The sequence below is a fragment of the Neophocaena asiaeorientalis genome, unplaced genomic scaffold (genome assembly GCF_003031525.2).
Source record: "Neophocaena asiaeorientalis asiaeorientalis breed wild unplaced genomic scaffold, Neophocaena_asiaeorientalis_V1.1 scaffold540, whole genome shotgun sequence".
Lineage (NCBI taxonomy): Eukaryota > Metazoa > Chordata > Mammalia > Artiodactyla > Phocoenidae > Neophocaena > Neophocaena asiaeorientalis.
The window spans coordinates 5938273-5958935 of record NW_020172141.1 but is presented as its reverse complement, the minus strand read 5'-3'; the positions used below and the strand labels follow the sequence as shown (position 1 = coordinate 5958935).

Below are 20663 nucleotides of genomic sequence, written 5' to 3'. Positions count from 1 at the left end.
AGTGGCCCTGAAGCACTGTTTGAAAACCACTGATTGACTCTAACCCTTGCATTAAAATTTGTTAATAGAATGAAATATTTGATATATACGGAAGAACTTCAGTGGCGTGTGTGTACAGCATAGGTGCAGCCTTCCTGCTGAATGTTCGAGGTGCTGGTGTTTCTGCTGTGTCAGCCTCCCAGATGCTGGGATCCAGGGGAGGGGACCACAAGTAGGTGTTGCCCCATTGTTGGGCCCAGCCCCCTCTGCAGACTTCCTCTCCATGCAGAGGCTCGCCTCTCAAGAGGAAGGTCTCCCTGCCCAGATGTGTGCAGGAGTCTTCCAGTTCCAGATGGACCTTAAGGCAGCTGCTGGGGGCAAGTCTGGTATGAGATGCGACCCGTTAAGGTAGTGCTGTTGAGGAGAAAGGACTCCGTGTGGAGACCTGGAGACAGACCTGAAGGCTTGTGTGTTTGGGCTGACAGAGCCAGCGTGTGAGCAGGGCCCCCGAGAACCAGGAGGGCTGATCTGAGGACGGGCTGGGCTGGGGGTGGGGCGGCTGGCTAGGTCAGTGGTTCCCAGACTGTTTGTTTTTGGGCCCCTTTGTGCTTTTGATTACTGAGGTCTTCAAAGGGCTTTTGTTTATGTCGGTTACATCCAATGGTATTTACTGTATGAGAAATTAAAACGAAACATTGAAAAAGTTTTATTAATTCATTAAAAAATAAAATAAACTTGTTACATGTTCACATAAATAACAGGTATATTCTGAAAAATAACTTTTCCAAAACAAAAAAAGTTTTGTTTAGAAGAGTCACATCATTTTACCTTTGCGGATCTCTGTACCATCTATCTTAATGGAAGACAGCTGGATTCTCATATCTTTTGCACATGATCTGTTGTGATATCCTGTCGTGTAGCCTCTGGAAAAGCCTATATGCTAGTGAAAGAATGAGTGCAAAAAGGGCAAATGATGACTTAGCATTTTTGTAAAAATAGTTTTGGCTCATGGACCCCTTAAAAGGGTCTCGGCCCCCTTAAAAGGGCCATCCCTTTGAGGACCACTGGTCTGGCTCAAGCTGGGCCATTTGCTTGAAGGCCCCGAATGCCTCACGGGAGCGGCAGTGAGGACGTCTGTCAGGACGGGCAGAGCCCCAGGCGGTGCTCAGAGTGCTGGGGCGGGTAGAGGATGGAGCGGGGGTCATAAGCAGCCACACTTGCCTCCTGCTGCCAAGGGCTCTCCGTGGAATAAAGAAAGTGTGGGTAAGGCACACGGCATGTGGTGGGGACTCGACGTGACACACAGGGAATGTTTATTCTGAGGCTTGGAGAAGTTGTTTTGCTGTCACATCTCCCCACTGGGCTCTGCAGCTCTCAGGAGGGAGGGGTGGAGATGACCAGAGGTTTTAGGATGGAGCCTGCAGTGCTGGGGCTGGTGCCACCGTGAAGTGTGGCGTGAGAGGTGGCTGAGGACTGCGGAGCAGGGCGGGCAGGCAGTCCTCCTCGGTCTCTGCCGCTGGTTTGCTCGGCAGCCAGAAGGCAAGGTGACCTCGCTCTTTTCCCCTAGTGCTGCTTGACACATTCCGAGACCCTGGAGGCACAGGGTTGGGGCTTGGGTGGGAAGTCAGGGTGGAGAGGGAGATTAGGATTCCTCGCTCTTGGAGTGACGGTCAGTCGGTCAGTCGAGTCCTGCGCCCTTGAAGCATGTTGGTGGGAGGGGGATTCATGAGAGTCTCGGAGGCCCCCAGAGGTCTCCGGTGACACAGTAGGGATTTTTAAATTCTATTTTGGGGGAAGAAGCTTGGATCAACCCTCAGGATTTTCCTTGGAGGAGGAAAATTACCTCTTCTCTTTGGGGTTAAAGTGCTCCTTAGCCGGGTCCTGCCCCTTGGATTTGGTAGCTGGCAGGAATTTAGTTGTCTTTCTTTAAAAAAAATTTTTGGCTGCACCTCACGACATGTGGGATCTTAGTTCTCCCCAACCAGGGATTGAACCCGCACCCCCTGCAGTGGAAGCACTGGAGGCGTGGAGTCTTAACCACTGGACACTCAGGGAAGTCCCGGAATTTCAGCGTCTTTAATGTTAGATGAGAAGATATCCCCATAGACATAGACTTAGACCTTTTAGACCTCTGTTAAAGAAAATATTTCTTTGCCCCTTCTTGTGCACTGGTTGCCCCGCCCTGTCCAGCCCGTGTGTGGCCGGCACGTGGAGGCTTCCATCTTGAGCTTGATCTGAGCAGTTGGGGCTGCTGCCCCCCAGTCTGCTTTCAAGGAGCCTCTCAGGACTCCCTTGCAGCACCCCATTCAACCCTTTTCCCTTTGCAGCTTTTGAAGAGCTAATTGTTCAGACTTCACATGACATGTGGTGTTTACCTCTTTGGTCTCTCCTAAAGGAGTTTTAACAACAGTCACCAAACTTGGATATGAATGTTCACAGCCACCAAAAGGGGAAAACAACCCCAGTGTCATCAATAAACAGATGTGGTCCATCCACACAATGGAATATTACTTGGCCATGAAAAGGAGTGTGGTACAACCAACAACTACAGCATGGATGACCATCGAAAACATCCGCTCAGTGGGAGAAGCCAGACACAAAAGACCATGTGTTATCTGATTCCATTCATGTGAAGCGTCCAGACTAGGCAAACCTGTAGAGACGTAAAGCAGATTAGTGGTTGCTGGGGACTGGAGCGGGGAGTTTGTGGGGAATGATAGCTAAAGTATACAGGGCTTCTTTTTGGGATAGATTTGATTATGGTGGTGGATGCACTACAAACCATTGACTTGTACACTTTTAAATGGGTGAGTTGTATGGTATGTGAATTATATCTCAAAAAAGTAAGTTATTACAAAAAGACACCAAACAGTTATTTCCCTCACCCCCCCCCCCGCTTTTGGTTTGTGCTTGTAATTCACATTTTTTTTAAAAAAATTATTTATTTTTGGTTGCGTTGGGTTTTCGTTGCTGCCTGTGGGCTTTCTCTAGTTGTGAGCAGGGGCTACTCTTTGTTGCAGTGCGCAGGCTTCTCATTGCAGCAGCTTCTCTTGCTGTGGAGCACGGGCTCTAGGTGCGCGGGCTCAGTAGGTGTGACTCGCAGGCTCTAGAGTGCAGGCTCAGTAGTTGTGGCGTACGGGCTTCGTTGCTCCGTGGCATGTGGGATCTTCCCAGACCAGGGCTTGAACCCGTGTCCCCTGCATTGGCAGGTGGATTTTTTTTTTTTTTAATATTTTATTTGGTTGCTCCGGGTCTTAGCTGCAGCAGGCAGGCTCCTTAGTTGTGGCATGCAAACTCTTAGTTGCAGCATGCACGTGGGATCTAGTTCCCTGACCAGGGATCAAACCCTGGGCCCCCTGCACTGGCAGTGTGGAGTCTTATACACTGCGCCACCAGGGAAGTCCCTGTAATTCACATTTTGCCAAACCTTTATTTGACATCTTTGTTTCCTGTCTTTTTGTCATTTTTGGTTTGACATCTGCTACCCATGAGTAGCTAACACCTCAGATTCTACCTCCGTCCTGCGCTCTGTCCTGGTTACCCCAGGCCCCCAGGAGCATGCTGGACGGGCATGGTGTTGGCCTCGCCCTCTCACACCCACGTGTGCGTGTCTGTGCACGCACAGCTTGGGGCTCAGCCGTGGTCAAGTGCGTGGCAGCTGCGTGGCAGCAGCGTGGACGTGTTCTGTGCTGAAAGCAACTGGCCATCAGATAACTTTATTTGGAGTTCGGTTTATTGTTTCACCAAGTATTTATTGTCTTTGTCTCCACCCAGTGCTACTTCTGATTTGGCTGAAGGGTGGGACTTTATCTCGAGGTTTAGAGCTCTGGAGGAGGGGGCCCCCAAAGACACTGGGCCTTATGGTATTTTGGGGGTGTGCCCTCTCCCCTTGGAACCCCGCGCCATAACATGCTGCCGGGTGGGCGGCACGAGGCAGTGGGTGAGGCTTGGCGGCCTCTGGAGGGAAGTGTGGGCCTCTGCACATGCCAGCCGGCCTCCCTGTCGCATGTCCCCTGACCTCCATTTCTGAGGTTGCCTTTGCTGGCTCCTCACGGAGGTCTCTCCCAGATCCCTCCTCTGTGCTCCCTGGTGCTGAGTTCCTTACCCTTAGCTCCAGTTTTTGTGTCTTTGTCTCATTGTGGGTATTCTCAGTGGCTTTGTTGTCTTGGCATCCTGACATTTGACAGCAAAGATGGGTAAACTGCATTTCTTATAAGTTTCTTTCTTCTGGGCCACATGTCCTTGTGTAATTAGTAGGTTCCCTACTCATTCCCCAAAGTATCCCAGTTTGGATGATAAATGTACAGGGTTACTCTACATTTGAGGCTCTACTTTCTCTGGGTGGAGGTGGGAGCCTGTGCTCACACTTACGTCTTTCATCCACAGGTAGGAAAGACTCCTCCTTCTGGAGAAGAGCCCCATGGTCTCTGTCCAATCCCCAAATGCCTTCACAGCCCGTAGTGCCTGGCCAAGCTGGGTGGGCGGCTCCATGAAGGGTGGTTTGTGGAGGTTCATCCTCTAGTGAACTCCTTACGGGGACCATGCCTTGGCACTACACACAGGCCCCAGGCCTCAGCTGCAGGGATGTCTAGGGGAGGCCCTGAGTGAGGTGCTGGTCAGGACTAGACCCCCAAGGAGAGTCACCCACTTGGGAACGTGCGTCCTGCTGGGATGGCACCAGCCTTTACTTTTGGGAGTGGCTCACTGATGGGCGGTGTCGAGAGGTTAAAGGCAAGATACGGGGCCAGGTGGCCTTGACTCACACCCGCTTAGACACTGTGCTTTCCTTGTATGTGAAATGGAAGAGTGGCACAGGGTACATGACGTGAAGTGCCTGGAGCAGTGACCCGCCTCGTAAGCCGTGAGCGTTGGCTGTGGTGACAGTGGGGACAGCTGTGACTAACAGAGCAAACCGATGGGCATTTCAAGCAGACTTCCCACGTGCTCACTCAGAGGGAACGTGTTTCTTCAGGGCCACATACCTGATGCTTTTCTTTCTCGGAAGCTGGGCTTCACCCTAGGCCCTGATGGCACTGAGTTGCATACGGTGGCTGCCCCACGATTGTGCGTATCTTCGCAGCGGCTGACGGTCCTCTCCTGACTTTCAGAGGCAGATGACAGGCCCTGGGCGCTCGTGCCGGCAGGTGGTGCCCACATGGAGGAATGTAGTTTGGGTCTAGAACTGAATGTCTGTAAAGCAATAGGACAGTATTCTCCAGGGCTTGATTGAGACACCTTGGACAAGGCTTAGAGACGAGTTCCAACACAGTTTGGTCCACGTGGCATTGGGAGAAGCCTGGTGTGGCCTCTTGAGGGATCTGCAGTGATGGCTGATGCTGGTTGGCCCTGACGGGTTTGTTCTAAAAGAGAAGCCCCACGTTCCTGGGGTCTTGGCCCTACTGGCCTGTAGAGGTGTGTGCTAACCCAGGCGTGGGTCGGGCAGGTGGGCACAAGCTCCGCTGACAGGCCTCCCTCTGCGGTGTGCTTGGATGAAGTGGTCTTTGGGTGGACAGGACACAGCGAGGTTTTGGCGGGGGTAAGGCCTCAGACTGACTTGGACATGTGCTCACATTTCCTTTTACTGACTTAACATCTACACATCCCAGAAGAGACAGGCAACCTTGGAATCTCCCATGATTTACAAGCTTGTAAAGATGGCCAGACGGCTGCTACCCAGGCATCGTTTCTCCTTTTGGAATTGAAATGCAGAAAATATTATACATCCTGTTTGCTATGAGTGTGGAAGCGTTTCCACAGAAACTCTTTTGTGGAAAAGAAGGTCAAGGAACCAACCTCAAAACCACAGAAGATGTATTAGCTGCAATTTACACACCTTCTGCCCGTAGATCTTTCAGTGAATCCTCTACCAAAGGGCCATTTGCCCTCACCTCATGCTTGAGTGCAGCTCCTCAACCCCCCATATCGGGCCCAGAGAAATCTTTGCCCCAGGAATCTCCCTGAAGCTGGGATACTGGCCCCCATAGGTATGGATCCTTCTTCAAGGCTGCTTGGAGATTGTTCTTCTTGAAGAACTTTCATGGGGATGGTCATTGTGCTTGGAGGTTATATGTTCAGGCTTGTGTGCGGGAGCCTGTGTGGGGTTTGCATGCTTTGCCCCTCCCCTCAGAGTCAGGATTCCTGGGGTCCATCTGGACTGGCCTTGAATACTCTACAGTCTTTCCCTTCACACTTGGGGTTCATTCCCCTGAGCGCTGCTGGCCTCTACACACCAGCTGTGTGCATGGGCCTGAGTAGATGCTGGGATTTATGTCCCTGACTCTCAGGCATTGATTGTTCAGTGACTCAGTGTGTGTTTGTGTCTGATGTCATTTAAAAATTTTTTAATGGCAAGGATATATATTTTTTCCTTTTATTGTAGATGTTGAAACTGAGATTCACAGCCATAGTGTCTTGTTCTGGGCTACACAATGATGAAGTCAAGGAACCAGGACTTGAACTTGGGCCTCCTGGCTCCCAGGCCGGGGTCTTTACACTGACTACCCAGAACTGTTAGGTCATGTTGGTGGAGAGTGCAGTACAGGGGTTCCCTAACCTCATCTTCTGCCGGGAATGATCAAGGCTGTATCAGAAGGCGTGCATGCATGGGCACTCAAACATCTGCCCTTCCTTTTAAAAAATAACATCTAGGGGCTTCCCCGGTGGTGCAGCGGTTAAGAATCTGCCTGCCAATGCAGGAGACATGGGTTTGAGCCCTGGTCCGGGAAGATCCCACATGCTGCTGAGCAACTGAGCCCATGCACCACAACTACTGAGCCTGTGCTCTAGAGCCCGCGAGCCACAACTACTGAAGCCTGTGCACCCTAGAGCCGGTGCTCTGCAACAAGAGACGCTACCACCATGAGATGACGGTGCACTGCAACAAAGAGTAGCCCCCGCTCGCTGCAACTAGAGAAAGCCGGCGCACAGCAATGAAGACCCAACGCAGCCAAAAATAACTAAAATAAATAAATTAATTAATTAAAACAAAAAATCTGCTAAGTGCTATATAGTAGCATTAGTTTACAAAAAATGATGTTAAGTAAACAAACAAAAACCCCCAAGAGTTGTTCATGATCCCAACAGTGAGCACAATAGCTGTTTTCTTGTTGACTCCCAATCTTACTCAGTCCTGCTGTATTTTTAAATCATAGGCCACATTTTCACATCCTGCCTTGGTTCCCTGAAGGAGACATCCCTGGTCCCCTTCACTAGACTGAATGCCCCTTGGGGACTATATATGTGTGTTTCATGTTTTTATCTCTGATACCTTGAGTGATTGCAGCTTCAGAGCAGCTTGTGGGGAAATTCTGCTGAACACTTCCAGAGGGCTCTGGTCACCCAGGAGGCAGAGAGAAGCCCCCAGCTCTGGGTGGGGAGCATTGACTTGATGGGAGTCCTGTGGGTTCATACTCTAGAGGGTTTCTTGACTTCCTCATAGTTATCTATAATTAATTAATTATAACTGATTGCTGTGTAATATTTTAGAGAGTTGATAGATCAGCATTCATTTAGCCATTCACTTGTTGGACAGCAAGTTGCTCCCAAGTCGTGAGTGGAGCTGTTTGTTGCTCTGTGTTATTTCTTTAGGCTCCGTTTCTGGCTGGTGGGATTCCTCGGGGTAGGAGCATGGAAATACCATGGTTCTTGCCACGTGTGGCCGCGTGGCTGCTCCCCAAGAGTGCTGGCTTCCCTGTGGTGTTTCTGCCTTTTGTCGAGGCCAGCGTGGCGCACACGGTGTTGGTTGGGGATTGGATTCAGGAAAGGGAGAAAGACGGTTGGAGGTCAGCCTGTCTGCGTGCTCCTCTGTGTGCTGGTTTGTCCCTCAGTGTCGGGGGCTGACTGGTTCCTCCCGGTGACCGGGCTCTGAGTGTGGAAGGCAGAGGTGTGGCCTGGGCTCACCCAGCCTTGGCCGGGAGCCCTCACAGCAGCACCCGGAGAACAAGTAGGGAGCAGTTGGGTGACGCATCAGTGTGTCCACTGACTCATCCCAGTCACTCGGCCCTGCTTTGCACTGGGCACCTCGCTGGGCGAAGGTGTGGAAACGGGAGGGATGGAGATGGCACGGGGCTGGGAGATGGGTCTTAGGGGCGAGCAGATCGTTGCCAGCAGGATGTGGTGAAGAGCCCTCCACGCAGAGAACTGCTGTGCAAAGCCCAGAGGCCTGAGGTGGTTTTCTTTCCGTGGGGAGGTGTAAGTGTAAGAGCAGCTCAGCCGGAGGAGCCCCAGGAAGTTCTCAGTAAGCATCTGGCTTTGGGTTGGTTACTGTACTTGAAGGGGGTGTGCGTTTTAAAAATATATATATATTTATTTATTTATTAATTATTTGGCTGCATCGGGTCTTAGTTGTGGCAGGCAGGATCTTCGTTGCAGCATGCGGGGATTCTCTTTAGTTGTGCTGCGTGGGCTCAGTAGTTGCGTTGTGTGAGCTCAGTAGTTGCAGTGCTGAGGCTCTCTAGTTGTGGCATGTGGGCTCTAGAGTGCACAGGCTTAGCTGTCCCGTGGCATGTGGGATCTTAGTTCCCTGACCAGGGGTCAGACCTGTGTCCCCTGCATTGGAAGGCGGATTCTTAACCACTGGACCACCAGGGAAGACCCAGGCGTGGGATTTTTTCTTTTTTAATTTAATATTTATTTATTTATTTAGGTTGCATTGGGTCTTACTTGCGGCAGGCAGGCTCCTTAGTTGTGGTTCGCTGGCTCCTTGGTTGCGGCACATGGACTCCTTAGTTGCGGCTCAGCAGCTCCTTATTGTGGCATGTGAACTCTTAGTTGTGGCATGCATGTGGGATCTAGTTCCCTGACCAGGGACTGAACCCATGCCCCCTGCATTGGGAGAGCGGAGTCTTATCCACTGGACTACCAGGGAAGTCCCCTGGGCATGGGATTTTGAGGGGACCTGCACAGGGGACAGGGAATTACCCTAGTCCATGGAGTAGAGGTGTTTGTGTCGGGGGGGTCAGCTTTGGAAGTGAGGGGCCCCAGTCTGTAGAGCGCCTTTAGGATGATGGGGTGTTAGCAGGGGGGTCGGAACGTGGTGCCCACATTTCTGCAGGGATAGTTTTGGGTGCTCCCTCTGTGGTGCCATACTGTGTGACGTGTCTGACTGCCTTTCTCAATGCCCTGTGCACTCTGAGAGCGGGTGAGTCTGAGGGGACAGAAATGTGAGCTTCACCACCTGGCAGAAATCTGTCACTGATGTCTGCTCTCTTTGAGCCTCAGATGGGCACGGTGAAACTGAGAGCCGAGCATGTAATGTTCTGGACGTCTTGGAGCTGGTTGTGATCGGGCAGCTGTGTGCAGAGGCCTGGATGTGTCTGGGAGGCATCCGTGTGGCAGCTTGACCACGCTGTGTAAAGCCAGCCAGGGTGTTTGCTCCTTCACCTGCCTGCAGCCCGCCCACTTGGCCTGAGTCGAGACATCAGGCTGTCCTTGATGCAACGCAGATCTGCCTGAGGAGGGTGGCGAGGGGGAAAGGGGCTGAAGAATCTCGCCACGGTCAAGTCCACAGGCCTCAGAGAAGGTGTATGTATGTGTGCCTGTGGCCTCAGGAGAAGCTGGTGGAAAGGCCAGTGGAGCTCATGCAGCACAGCTGAGGGCCATGCAGGGCCGCCTTGCCTGGGCATGACCCCTCTGGACTGCAGAGGCTTTTGTGGCTGGAGCCTCTGTGCTCTGGGGCTGCGATGGGTCCCCTTCCAGGGGTAAACGCTCGTATGTGGGTGCAGGGAGTATTCTGAAGTAACAGGTTTTTTTTGTTTGTTTGAATTTTATTATATTTATTTTTTATACAGCAGGTTCTTATTAGTTATCTGTTTTATACATATTAGCATATATATGTCAATCCCAGTCTCCAGTTCATCCCCCCACACACACTTTCCTCCCTTGGTGTCCATACATTTGTTCTCTGCATCTGTGTCTCAATTTCTGCCTTGCAAAATGGTTCATCTGTACCATTTTTCTAGATTCCCCATATATGTGTTAATATACGATATTTGTTTCTCTCTTTCAGACTTTCTTCACTCTGTATGACAGTCTCTAGGTCCATCCATGTCTCTACGAATGACCCAATTTCATTCCTTTTTATGGCTAATATTCCACTGTATACATGTACCACATCTTTATCCATTCGTCTGTCGATGGACATATAGGTTGCTTCCATGACCTGACTACTGTAAATAGTGCTACAGTGAACATTGGGGTGCATGTGTCTTTTTGAATTACGATTTTCTCTGTATATATGCCCAGTAGTGGGATTGCTGGGTCATATGGTAATTCTATTTTTAGTTTTTTAAGGAACCTCCATACTGTTCTCCATGGTGGCTGTATCAATTTACATTCCCACCAACAGTGCAAGAGGGTTCCCTTTTCTCCACATCCTCTCCAGCATTTGTTGTTTGTAGATTTTTTTTTAAATATATATTTTTAAAATTTAGTTGTTTTATTTATCTATTTTTGGCTGCATTGGATCTTCGTTGTGGTACATGGGCTTCTCATTGCAGTGGCTTCTCTTGTTGCAGAGCACGGCCTGTAGGCACACGGGCTTCAGTAGTTGTGGCACATGGGCTTCAGTAGTTGTGGCTCGTGGGCTCTAGAGCACAGGCTCAGTAGTTGTGGCACACAGGCTTAGTTGCTCCGCGACATGTGGGATCTTCCCCGACCAGGGCTCCAACCTGTGTTCCCTGCATTGATTGGCAGGCGGATTCTTAACCACTGCGCCACCAGGGAAGCCCTGTAGACTGTTTTTATTAAACTTTTTATTTTGAGATAATTGTAGTTTTGCATGCAGTTGTAAGATACATGTTCTCCATTTCTAGAAATTCCACATTTCAAGAATGTTATATCCGTGGAATCATACGTCATGTAACCTTTCAAGGATTGACTTTTTTCACTCATCCTAATTCTCTGGAGATTCATCCAGGTTGTGTGCATCACCAGTTGTTTCCTTTTTATTGCTTACTAGTATTCCATGGTGTACACGGCCTAACCACTCATTCGCTGAAGGACGTCTGCATTGCTTCCAAGGTTTTTTTTGGCCTTTACAGATAAAAATGCAGTAGCCACTCGTGTACAGTTTTTGTGTGAGTGTAAGCTTTTATTTCTCTGTAATAAATGCCCAGGAGTGCAGTTCCTGGATTATGTTGTAGTCGCATGTTTAGTGTTTAAAGAACCTGCTAAACTGTTTTTCAGAGTGGCTGTACCATTTTATATTCCCTCCAACAACATACGAGTTTCTTCACATCCTTGTCAGCATTTGGTGTTGTCACCATTCTTTTTTTTTTTTTTGCGGTACGCAGGCCTCTCACTGTTGTGGCCTCTCCCGTTGCGGAGCGCAGGCTCTGGACGTGCAGGCTCAGCGGCCATGGCTCATGGGCCCAGCTGCTCCGCGGCATGTGGGATATTCTTGGACCGGGGCACGAACCCGTGTCCCCTTCATCGGCAGACGGACTCTCAACCACTGCGCCACCAGGGAAGCCCTGTTGTCACTATTTTTAATTTTAGTCATTCTGATAGGTGTGTAGTAGTATCTCATTTTTTAAAAAAAATTAATTAATTAATTTATTTTTGGCTGCGTTGGGTCTTTGTTGCTGCGCGTGGGCCTTCTCTGGTTGTGGCGAGCGGGGACTGCTCTTCGTTGAGGTGCGCAGGCAGAGCACGGGCTCTGGGCGTGTGGGATTCAGTAGTTGTGGCTCGTGAACTCTAGAGCGCAGGCTCAGTAGTTGTGGTGCACGGGCTTAGTTGCTCTGTGGCATTTTCCTGGACCACGGCTTGAACCCGTGTCCCCTGCATTGGCAGGCGGATTCTTAACCACTGCACCACCAGGGAAGTCCCTCTCATGTGGTTTTAATTTGCATTTCCCTAATAGCTAATGATGTTGAACATCTTTTCATGTATTTATTTGCCATATGTATATCTTCTGTGAAATATCTTTTCATATGTCTTTTGCCCATGTTCTAACTGGGTTGTTTGGTTTTTTTTATTATTGAGTTTTGAGAGGTCTTTATATATTCTAGATACTAATCCTTTGTTAGATATGTGGTTTGCAAATATTTTATCCCACTCTTATTTTTTCACCCTCCTAGTAGGGCCTTTTGTAAAACAAATACTTTAAATTTTAATGTGGTCCAAATTGCCAATTTAAGTGTGTGCTCCATTTTGAGTTAATTTTTGTGTAGGATTGAGCTTTATTTATTTTTTGCCTATGGATGTCCAGTTGCTACAGTACCATTTGTTGAAAGACTGTCACTCCTCCCCTGAATTGTTTAGCACCTTCGTTTTTTTTTGTTTTTTGTTTTTTTTTTGGTGGGGGGTGCCTCGCCGTGCAGCACGTGGGATCTCAGTTCCTCAACCAGGGATCAAACCTGTACCCCCTGCAGTGGACGCATGGAGTATCTTTTTTAAAAAAAATATTTATTTTTTTATTTGGTTGCACCAGGTCTTAGTTGTGGCATGCAGGATCTAGTTCCCTGACCAGGGATCGAACCTGGGCCCCCTGCATTGGGAGTGCGGAGTCTTAACCACTGGACCACCAGGGAAGTCCCTTTTAGCACCTTTGTTCAAAGTTAAATTGGGCACATTTGTGTGGGTCTGTTTCTGGGTTTTCCAGTCTGTTCCATTAATCTATGTGTCTAACTTTCCATTAATACCACAGCTTTGATTACTGTGGATATATAATAAATCTTATAATCAGGTAGATGGATTCCTCCCTCTGTCTTCTTCTTTTTAATTAAAAATAGTTCCTTTGCCTTTCCATATAAATTTTAGAATAATCTTGTCTATATCTGCAAAAAAGTCTTCATGAGCTTTTGTTAGTAATTGAATTAAGCTTATATATCAGTTTGGGGACAATTGACAATTTAGAATCTTCCAGTCTATGAACACAATATGTCTCTCCCATTTATTTATGTCTTCTTTGATTTTTCATCAGCACTGTGTAGTTTTCAGCATGCAGTTCCTGTACATGTTTTGTTAGATTTACACCTAAGTATTTCATTTTTTTTAACAATTGCAAGTGGTATTTTATTTTTAATTTTGGTGTCCACATATTCATTACTAATACATAGAAATACAGTTGATTTTCATATACCGATCTTATATACTATAACCTGTTGAACTCACTAGTTCTAGGAGTTCTTTTTTAAAAATAGATTCCTTGTGATTTTCTACATAGACAGTTGTGTGATCTGTAAATACTTTATTTCTTCTTCCCAATCTGTGTCTTTTATTTCCTTTATTTGCCTTATTGCACTGGCTAGATATTCTAGCACTATGTTGAATAAGAGTTCTAAGAATAGACAACATTGCCTAGTTTCTGATCTTAGAGGGGAAGCATTTAGTCTTTCACCATTATGTATAATGTCAGCTCTAGGCTTTTTGTAGATGCTCTTTGTCAGTTGAGGAAGTTCTTTTCTATTTCTACTTTTCTGAGGGGTTTTGTGGTGGTTCTTGTTTTTTAAATGAATGGGTGTTGAATTTTGTCAAATGCTTTTTCTGCATTAATTGATGTGACCACAGAATTTTTCTTCTTCAGCCTGTTGTTATGGTGGATAACACTGATTGATTTTTAAATAGTAAACCAGCCTTGCATCCCTGGAATAAACCCCACTTGGTCATGGTGTATAATGCTTTAAATATATTGCAGACTTCTATTTGCTAATTCTTTGTTGATTTTTGCATCTATATTCATGAGGGATATTGGTCCATAGTTGTTCTTTTTTGTCCCCTTTTTTGGTATCGTGTCTGATTGTGATATCTAGTTAATACTGTCTTCATAAAATGAATTGGGAAGTGTTTCTTACTTTGTCTTTTTCTAGAAAAGACTGTGTAGAATTGGTGTTAATTCTTCTTTAGACATTTGGTAGAATTCTCCAATGAAACCCTCTGAGCCTGGAGATTTCTTTTTTGGGGAATTTTTAAATTACATACTTAGTTCTTTAATAGTTATAGGGTCATTCAGATTGTCTATGTTTTTTGAGAAGTTGGTCCGTTTCATCTAAGTTGTCAAGTTAAAGTTTGTAGGGCTGTTTGTAATAGTCCTTCGTTATCTTTTTTTTTTATTTATTTATTTTTGGCTGCGTTGGGTCTTCATTGATACACGAGGGCTTTCTCTAGTTGGGACAAGTGGGTGCTACTCTTCGTTGTGGTGTGCGGGCTTCTCACTGCGGTGGCTTCTCTTGTTACAGAGCACGGGCTCTAGGCACATGGGCTTCAGTAGTTGTGGCACATGGGCTCAGTAGTTGTGGCTTATGGGTTCTCGAGCACAGGCTCAGTAGTAGTGGCGCATGGGCTTAGTTGCTCTGTGGTATCTTCCTGGACCAGGGCTCGAACCCATGTCCCCTGCATTGGCAGGCGGGTTCTTAACCACTGTGCCACCAGGGAAACCCCTCTTTGATTTTTATTTCTCTTCCTGCTTGATCTTTTTGGGTTTTTTAGAATTTCTTTTTTTTTTTTTTACGATAAATTTCAAGATTTATCTATGGTGATTTTTTCAGTGTAGATTTTTTTTTAGTGGCTGCTCTAGGAGTTTCATTGTATATACATAACTTACCACGGTCTGTTGGTGGTGTCATTTTACCAGTTCAAGTAAAGGGAGTACCTCCCTTTATGTCCTTTTACCATTCCCTATGTAAGTGTCTTAAATATTTCCTCTACATGATTCAGAACCACATTAGACAGTGTTACAATTTTTGCTTTGTTCATCAAGCATAATCTAGAAAACTCAAGGAAAGCCTGGTTACAGGTAGTTTTGCTTACTGTGTTTCCTGCTTCCTTTATGATGATCCAGGTTTCCTTCTTTTATCATTTCCTTTCTGTTTAGAGAACTTCCTGTAACCATTTTGTAAATGTAGGTCTACTAACTATTTCTCTTAGTTTTCCTTCATCTGAGAATGTCTTGATTTCCCTTTTGTTCCTGAAAGATATTTTTATTGGTTACAGGATTCTGGGTTGACCGTTGTTTTCTTTTAGCACCTGAAAAGTACTGTGCTACTTCCCTCTGGCCTTCGTGGTTAAGCCCAAATCATTATATTTGGTTTCTCCTATCCAAAACCTGTTGTTTTTCTCTGGCTACTTTCAAGATTTTTTCTTGGGCTTTAGTTTTCAGAAATTTGTTTTAATGTGTCTTGGTGTGGATTTTTTTGGATTTATCCTTTGGAGTTCAGTCAGCTTCTTGAATTTATAGGTTACCATTCTTGCCAAGTTTGGGAAATTTTCAGTTATTCTCTCTCTGAGTATATTTGTACCCTACCCTTCTTTCCTTCCAGGACTCTGATGACACAAATGTTAGATCTTTTGTTATAGTCCCACAGGTCCCTGAGACTCTGTTCTTCTCTTATTTCTTTTTTTCAGTCTGTTTTCTCTCTGTTATTTGATTGGGTAATTTCTGTGCTTTTGTATTCCAGCTCACTGATTCATTCCATGGTTCCCATCATTCTGCTATTGAGCCCATCCATTGAACTTTTAATTTCAGTTATTGTATTTTTCAGTTTCAGAATTTCCGTATGGCTCTTATAGCTTCTGTTTCTTTGCTCAGGCTATCTGTGTTTTTTGTTTATTCCAAGCATGTTCATAATTTCTTGTTGAACCATTTAGCATGGCTGTTTTAAATCTTCATCAGATAACTGTGACATGCCTGTCACCTCGGTGTTGGCATCTGTCTTCATTCAGTTTGCAACCTTCCTGGTTCTTGGTATCATGGTGATTTTTCAGTTGAAATCTGGACATTTTTGTGTCACATTAGGTGACTCCAGGTTGTGTTCGACCCTTCCCTCTCTTTCAGTTGGCTTTTTCTAACACTGCTGCAGCAGGGGAAGCAGGGCTGCTGCCTTTTACTTTTAGGTGGAGGTAGAAATCTGACTCCTCACTTGGGCTCCATTGATACTTGAGGCAGGAGATCCCTTGTTACCGACGCAGGGTGTGGGGTTCAGCTTCCCAGGTGTCCTCCTCCGACGTTGTCCCAGGAGGGAGAGGGAGGAGACCTGTTACTGCTGGGTGGGGCTGAAAGTCCCAGCTCCCTGCCTGACTGCCTGACACCTCCCTGGTAGGGGTGCTGGGGCGCCTCTTAGCTGGCAAAGGGAAGTCTGGCTTCTGCTGGTGGGGGTGAGGGTGTGGCTCTCTCTGTTCTTTGGTGTCCGGCTGGAGTAGGACAGTTATTGTCTAAGAGTTCTCTGTCTTGCCAAGTTGTTCTTCCCCGGTTCTTCAGCCAGATAGGGCCTTTACTGGGGCTTCTGTGTTTTTGGTCTACGCCTGTTGGCACTTCCAAGTTGCCCCTCCTCCAGACTCCAGTCTGGGACAGTGAGGCAGAAAGAAATCCAGGGTGTACACCTCTGTATGGTTCCTTGGGTCTCGAGGTTCCCAGCCCCTCTGCCTTCTACTCTCCATCTTTTCGAGTCTTCTTAGGTTTGTCTTATATACAGTGTCCAGGGTTTTATTTGTACTTTGTGGGAGGCATAGGGAACATTACATCTACCCTATCTTGAAGCAGAAATTTCCAGTGACCATTTTCCAAAGGGCTTTGGGCTGAGGAGAATGCCTAGGCCACCAGCAGTCTCTTCCCAGAGATCAGCCGGAAGCGTAGCCTCTGGTTTATTGGGTTTGCAGGGCATGGCTCAGTTTAATCGGAAGGGAAGAGGCTCAGCGGGTGCTCTCAGGTGGTGACTTCTGCACAGGTCTGGTGCTTCTTCCCAGGTGGCCTGCCTGAAACAGAACTCAGTCCCATCTTTTGGGTCCTCAGTGTTGACAAGAGTTACCCGCTTCTCCTTTCCCCGCTGCCCCTTAAAGTAAAACCCCAGCTGCCCAGCCAGAAAACAGCAGCAGAGCTACATACCATTAAGAGTTTCTAGAGCCCACTTCCTGTGCCAGCCGCCTTTGGGGTTGCCACAGTTCGTACGTCAGGTTTTTGGGGGGCTCCCAGGAAGAGGGTGCCTTCGGGCCTGTCAGAGGCCCCGCCCCGCCCCAGAAAAGATGAGGCAAGAGAGGGAGGAATGCTGCCCTACAAAACCTCTGTCTGCTTGTGAGCCTCTCCCATGGGGACAGAGGCTGTGGTGGGTGTTTCTGGACTCACTGGCATGGCTGGGTCTGCTGTTGCCATTTTTAGACAGTCTGAGAAATAGTGGGAGCAGCAGCACCTCTGGGGCGCCCTTCCATGCCTGTGGGGTTACCTGAGAGAGCGGGGTGTCCTGGTGTGTGGCTCTCCAGGCCTGTGGACGGGGTTCCAGGCGCTGATGAGTTGAAGGAGGGTGGCAGCCAAGCCGCTCTGCACTGGTGGACGGGCTCCTGCCTCTGTCTTCACTTTAGCTGTGCCCGTGCCAGCGAGTCCTCTCCGCCCCAGGCCACCCTCCTTCTCACAGGTTGGTTGTTCCCTGTTTGTTTGCTTGCTTGGATGGCAGTGCAGGGTGGCAGGTACCTTCCTGTCCCCTGACGACCCTAGCGTTGCGCACTGGACATCTGGAGGTTCTCGTTGTCACCCAGCTGTGGACGCCAAGTCTGCCCTGTTAGCCCTTTGCCCCACTCCCGACCCCAGCAGACCTGAGCTGCTGCCTTGGGCTTCCCTCTGGATGCTGTCTAGTATGTTCTAGCTCGCTTGCTACAAACCAGGGGACCAGCTCATTGTCCTTGGAAACTTTTGTCCCTGTCTCTTTGACTGAAGTTTCCCAAATCTGGCTGGGGGGGCGGGGTGCAGAGCACAGAGTCACTTGAAAACTTACGTAGTGAATCCCTGCCCCCCCAACCCTCCCCCCCACTTCCCTAGACTTGGCTTTCTTAGCTTAGACTTGGCTTTTCTTGGCTTTGGGAGAAGGGCTCGTTAGTTCACATTTCCTGTGGACTGTGAGCCCATGAAGGTAGGAGCAGTTGCTTATTTATCTCTGCTTCCCCACTGCCTTACACAGGCCTTTGTGAATGTTTTTTTTTAAACAGCTTTATTGAGATAATTCTTCACATACCATATACAATTGACCTACGTAAAGTGTACAGTTTGATGGTTTTAGTATACTCCCAGAGATGTGCAACTGTCATCACAATCAATTTTAGAATGCTTTCATCATCCCCAAAAGAAACCCTGTAGCTGTCACTCCCCACAATCCTTCCATCCCCTCTGCCCTGGGCAACCCCCGTCTGCCTTCTGTCACTATGGATTTGCCTTGGTAAATGCTCTTGTGGAACGTTACCCACTTCCCAGGCTGCTAGAGCACTTGTTTCTTGCCCTGTGCCCTCTACTGGCCCAGCCTTCCCACCTTTTAGGACGACCTGCCCACCTGAGATGGGTCCCCTTTGGGGTGATCCGTATATGGAAGTCATGGCCAAGTGAGGTGGATGCTGGCAGGCTCCCCGAGTAGATGTTTGTTGAGCGAATAATGATGCTGATTTCGGGCCAGGTTCTGAGGGACTTGTGCCAGTCGCAGGTCTCCCACTGCCCCTTTTGAGGAAAGGGCAGGTAGGTGTAGATGATAATGTGAAGTCGCCCCAAAGCCCTGCAGCCAGAAACGAGGAGGGTGATGTACGATCAAAGCCAGACAGAAAGGGAGGAGACACGGTCTTGGGGTCTAACTTCCTGATTTTACAGGTCAGGGAACTGCAGGCCCAGTGGCCATGTGGGGGAGTCACCTGGCCGGGGTACACATGGGGTCGTCCCCCAGCACAGACCTCTCTGTCCTGTGTGCAGAGAGAGGCCAACTGTGCTCGCATGCCTGGGAGATGGCTGGGTGCCGCTGGTGTTTGCTGAGAAAACAGACCTCTATTCTCTTTGCTTCTGCTTTCCCAGGCAGCATTTCATTCCACACACCCCATGGTCCTTCTGAGTCATGTCCCTCTAACTCTTGGTCCCCTGCCAGCACCCACTCCCCTGTTGCTTGCTTTCTTTTCTTTTTTTAATGTTTTTTCCTGCCTATAGACATTAGTATATCTTTTTAAAAAAATTAATTTGTTTATTTATTTATGGCTGTGTTGGGTCTTCATTGCTGCGTGTGGGCTTTCTCTAGTCGCAGGGTACGGGGGCTACTCTTCTTTGCGGTGCGCAGGCTTCTCACTGCTGTGGTTTTTCTTTGTTGTGGAGCACGGGCTCTAGGCGTGCGGGCTTCAGTAGTTGTGGCATGTAGGCTCAGTAGTTGTGGCGCGCGGGCTTAGTTGCTCCACGGCACGTGGGATCTTCCCGGACCATGGCTCGAACCCGTGTCCCCTGTGCTGGCAGGCGGATTCTTAACCACTGCGCCGTCAGGGAAGCCCCCCCATGTTTCATCAACGCCAGTCTCGCTCCTTTCCTTCAGCCGACTCCATACCCCTTGCCCGAAGCCCTTCTTTCTGTTCACAGGGAAAAGCCAGTGCTTCCCCTGGGGGCCTGAGGACCCTGCAGAAGCCAAGAAAAGAGGCTCACCCCCCATGCTCTGTGACCTCTGGCAAGTGCCCTCCCCTCTGTGAGTCACAGACTACACAGCTTTTCAAAATGAGGTGGTGTGACAGGGCCTCCCAGTTTGGAAATGTTGAATAAAAAGCATGCTAAGAGGACCCCTAGGGCTTACCCGGAGATAGTCTATGTGTGTAAATAGCAGGCAGAGGGTTTGGGCTTTAATTTGTGTTGCTGCCCTCCAAAGGGCAGTGGACACATTGGCCTGGTTGTGCCTTTCCCAGCCCTTTCTCAGGAGCTGGGTATGGCTAAAAAAAGGGAGGTGGAGTCTTGAGTGTCTGTCTTTATCTTTTAGCTCCTGTTGAACTCCTACTGCCAGTATCTGGGGGGCCAGGGGGACGCTTTGGATATAAAAAATATAAAAATAGCCAGCATTTATTAAGTATTTTAGGCCACACGCTGTGCTCAGGTTTTCTTTTTCTCATGCAATTTTTGAGATAATTCATTTACCATAAAATTCACTCTTTAAAAGATATTTATTTACTTATTTACTTACTTGCTTATTTTGGCTGCTCCGGGTCTTAGTTGCAGCACGTGGACTCCTAGTTGTGGCAGGCATGCGGGATCTAGTTCCCTGACCAGGGATCGAACCTGGCCCCCCAGCATTGGGAGTGTGGAGTTTTACTCACTGGACCACAAGGGAAGTCCCAAAATTCACTCGTTTAAAGCGTACGATTTAGTAATTTTTAGCGTACTCACAAGTTCATGCAGCTGACTCCACTGTCTAATTCCAGAACATTTTCATCACCCCCAAAGAAACCCCATACCTGTTAGCAGCCACTCCCCATTTCCTGCTCCCTCCACATCCTGGCTACCTCTCATCTGCTTTCTGCTTCTGTGGAGTTCCTTATTTTGGACCTTTCATATAACTGGAATCACGCAGTTTGTGGTCTTTTGTGTCTGTCTTCTTTCACTTAAAGCATAACGTCTTTAAGTGAAAGGTTCAACCATGTTGTAGCGTGTCAGTATGTCACGCCTTTTTATTTCTGAGTGACATTACATTGTTTGGATGGACCACACTTTCTTTATCCATTCATCTGCTATGGACATTGGGGTTGTTTCTACCTTCCGGCTATTGTGTATAGTGCTGCTGTGAACGGTCATGTCCAAGTGTTTACCTGAGCACCTGCTTCCAGTTTTCTTGGGGTTGTATATACCTAGGAGTGGAATTCTGGGTCATAGGGATTTCTAAGTTTAACCTTTTGAGGAACTGCCAGACTCTTTCCCGGTAGCCGCTCTGTATTGCATTCCTGTGCTGGGCTGCGTTTTACTTGGATTGTCTCTTCAGTCC

At 48.0% G+C, this 20663-nt stretch overlaps 1 protein-coding gene and 1 non-coding gene across 2 annotated transcripts in view; one reads left to right on the top strand and one right to left on the bottom strand.

Moving 5' to 3' along the window:
• Window positions 1-357: 357 nt before the first annotated feature.
• The window catches only part of MPRIP (myosin phosphatase Rho interacting protein), a 122628-nt gene continuing 102322 nt past the window's right edge, over window positions 358-20663 (top strand). Inside the window, 1 exon segment of the mRNA XM_024752140.1 lies at window positions 358-387. Coding sequence (XP_024607908.1) covers window positions 373-387 — 15 coding nt within the window. The 5' untranslated portion in view covers window positions 358-372.
• Window positions 12437-12509, bottom strand: TRNAG-CCC (transfer RNA glycine (anticodon CCC)). Its single transcript has one exon. It is a non-coding gene; the product is annotated as a tRNA-Gly (tRNA).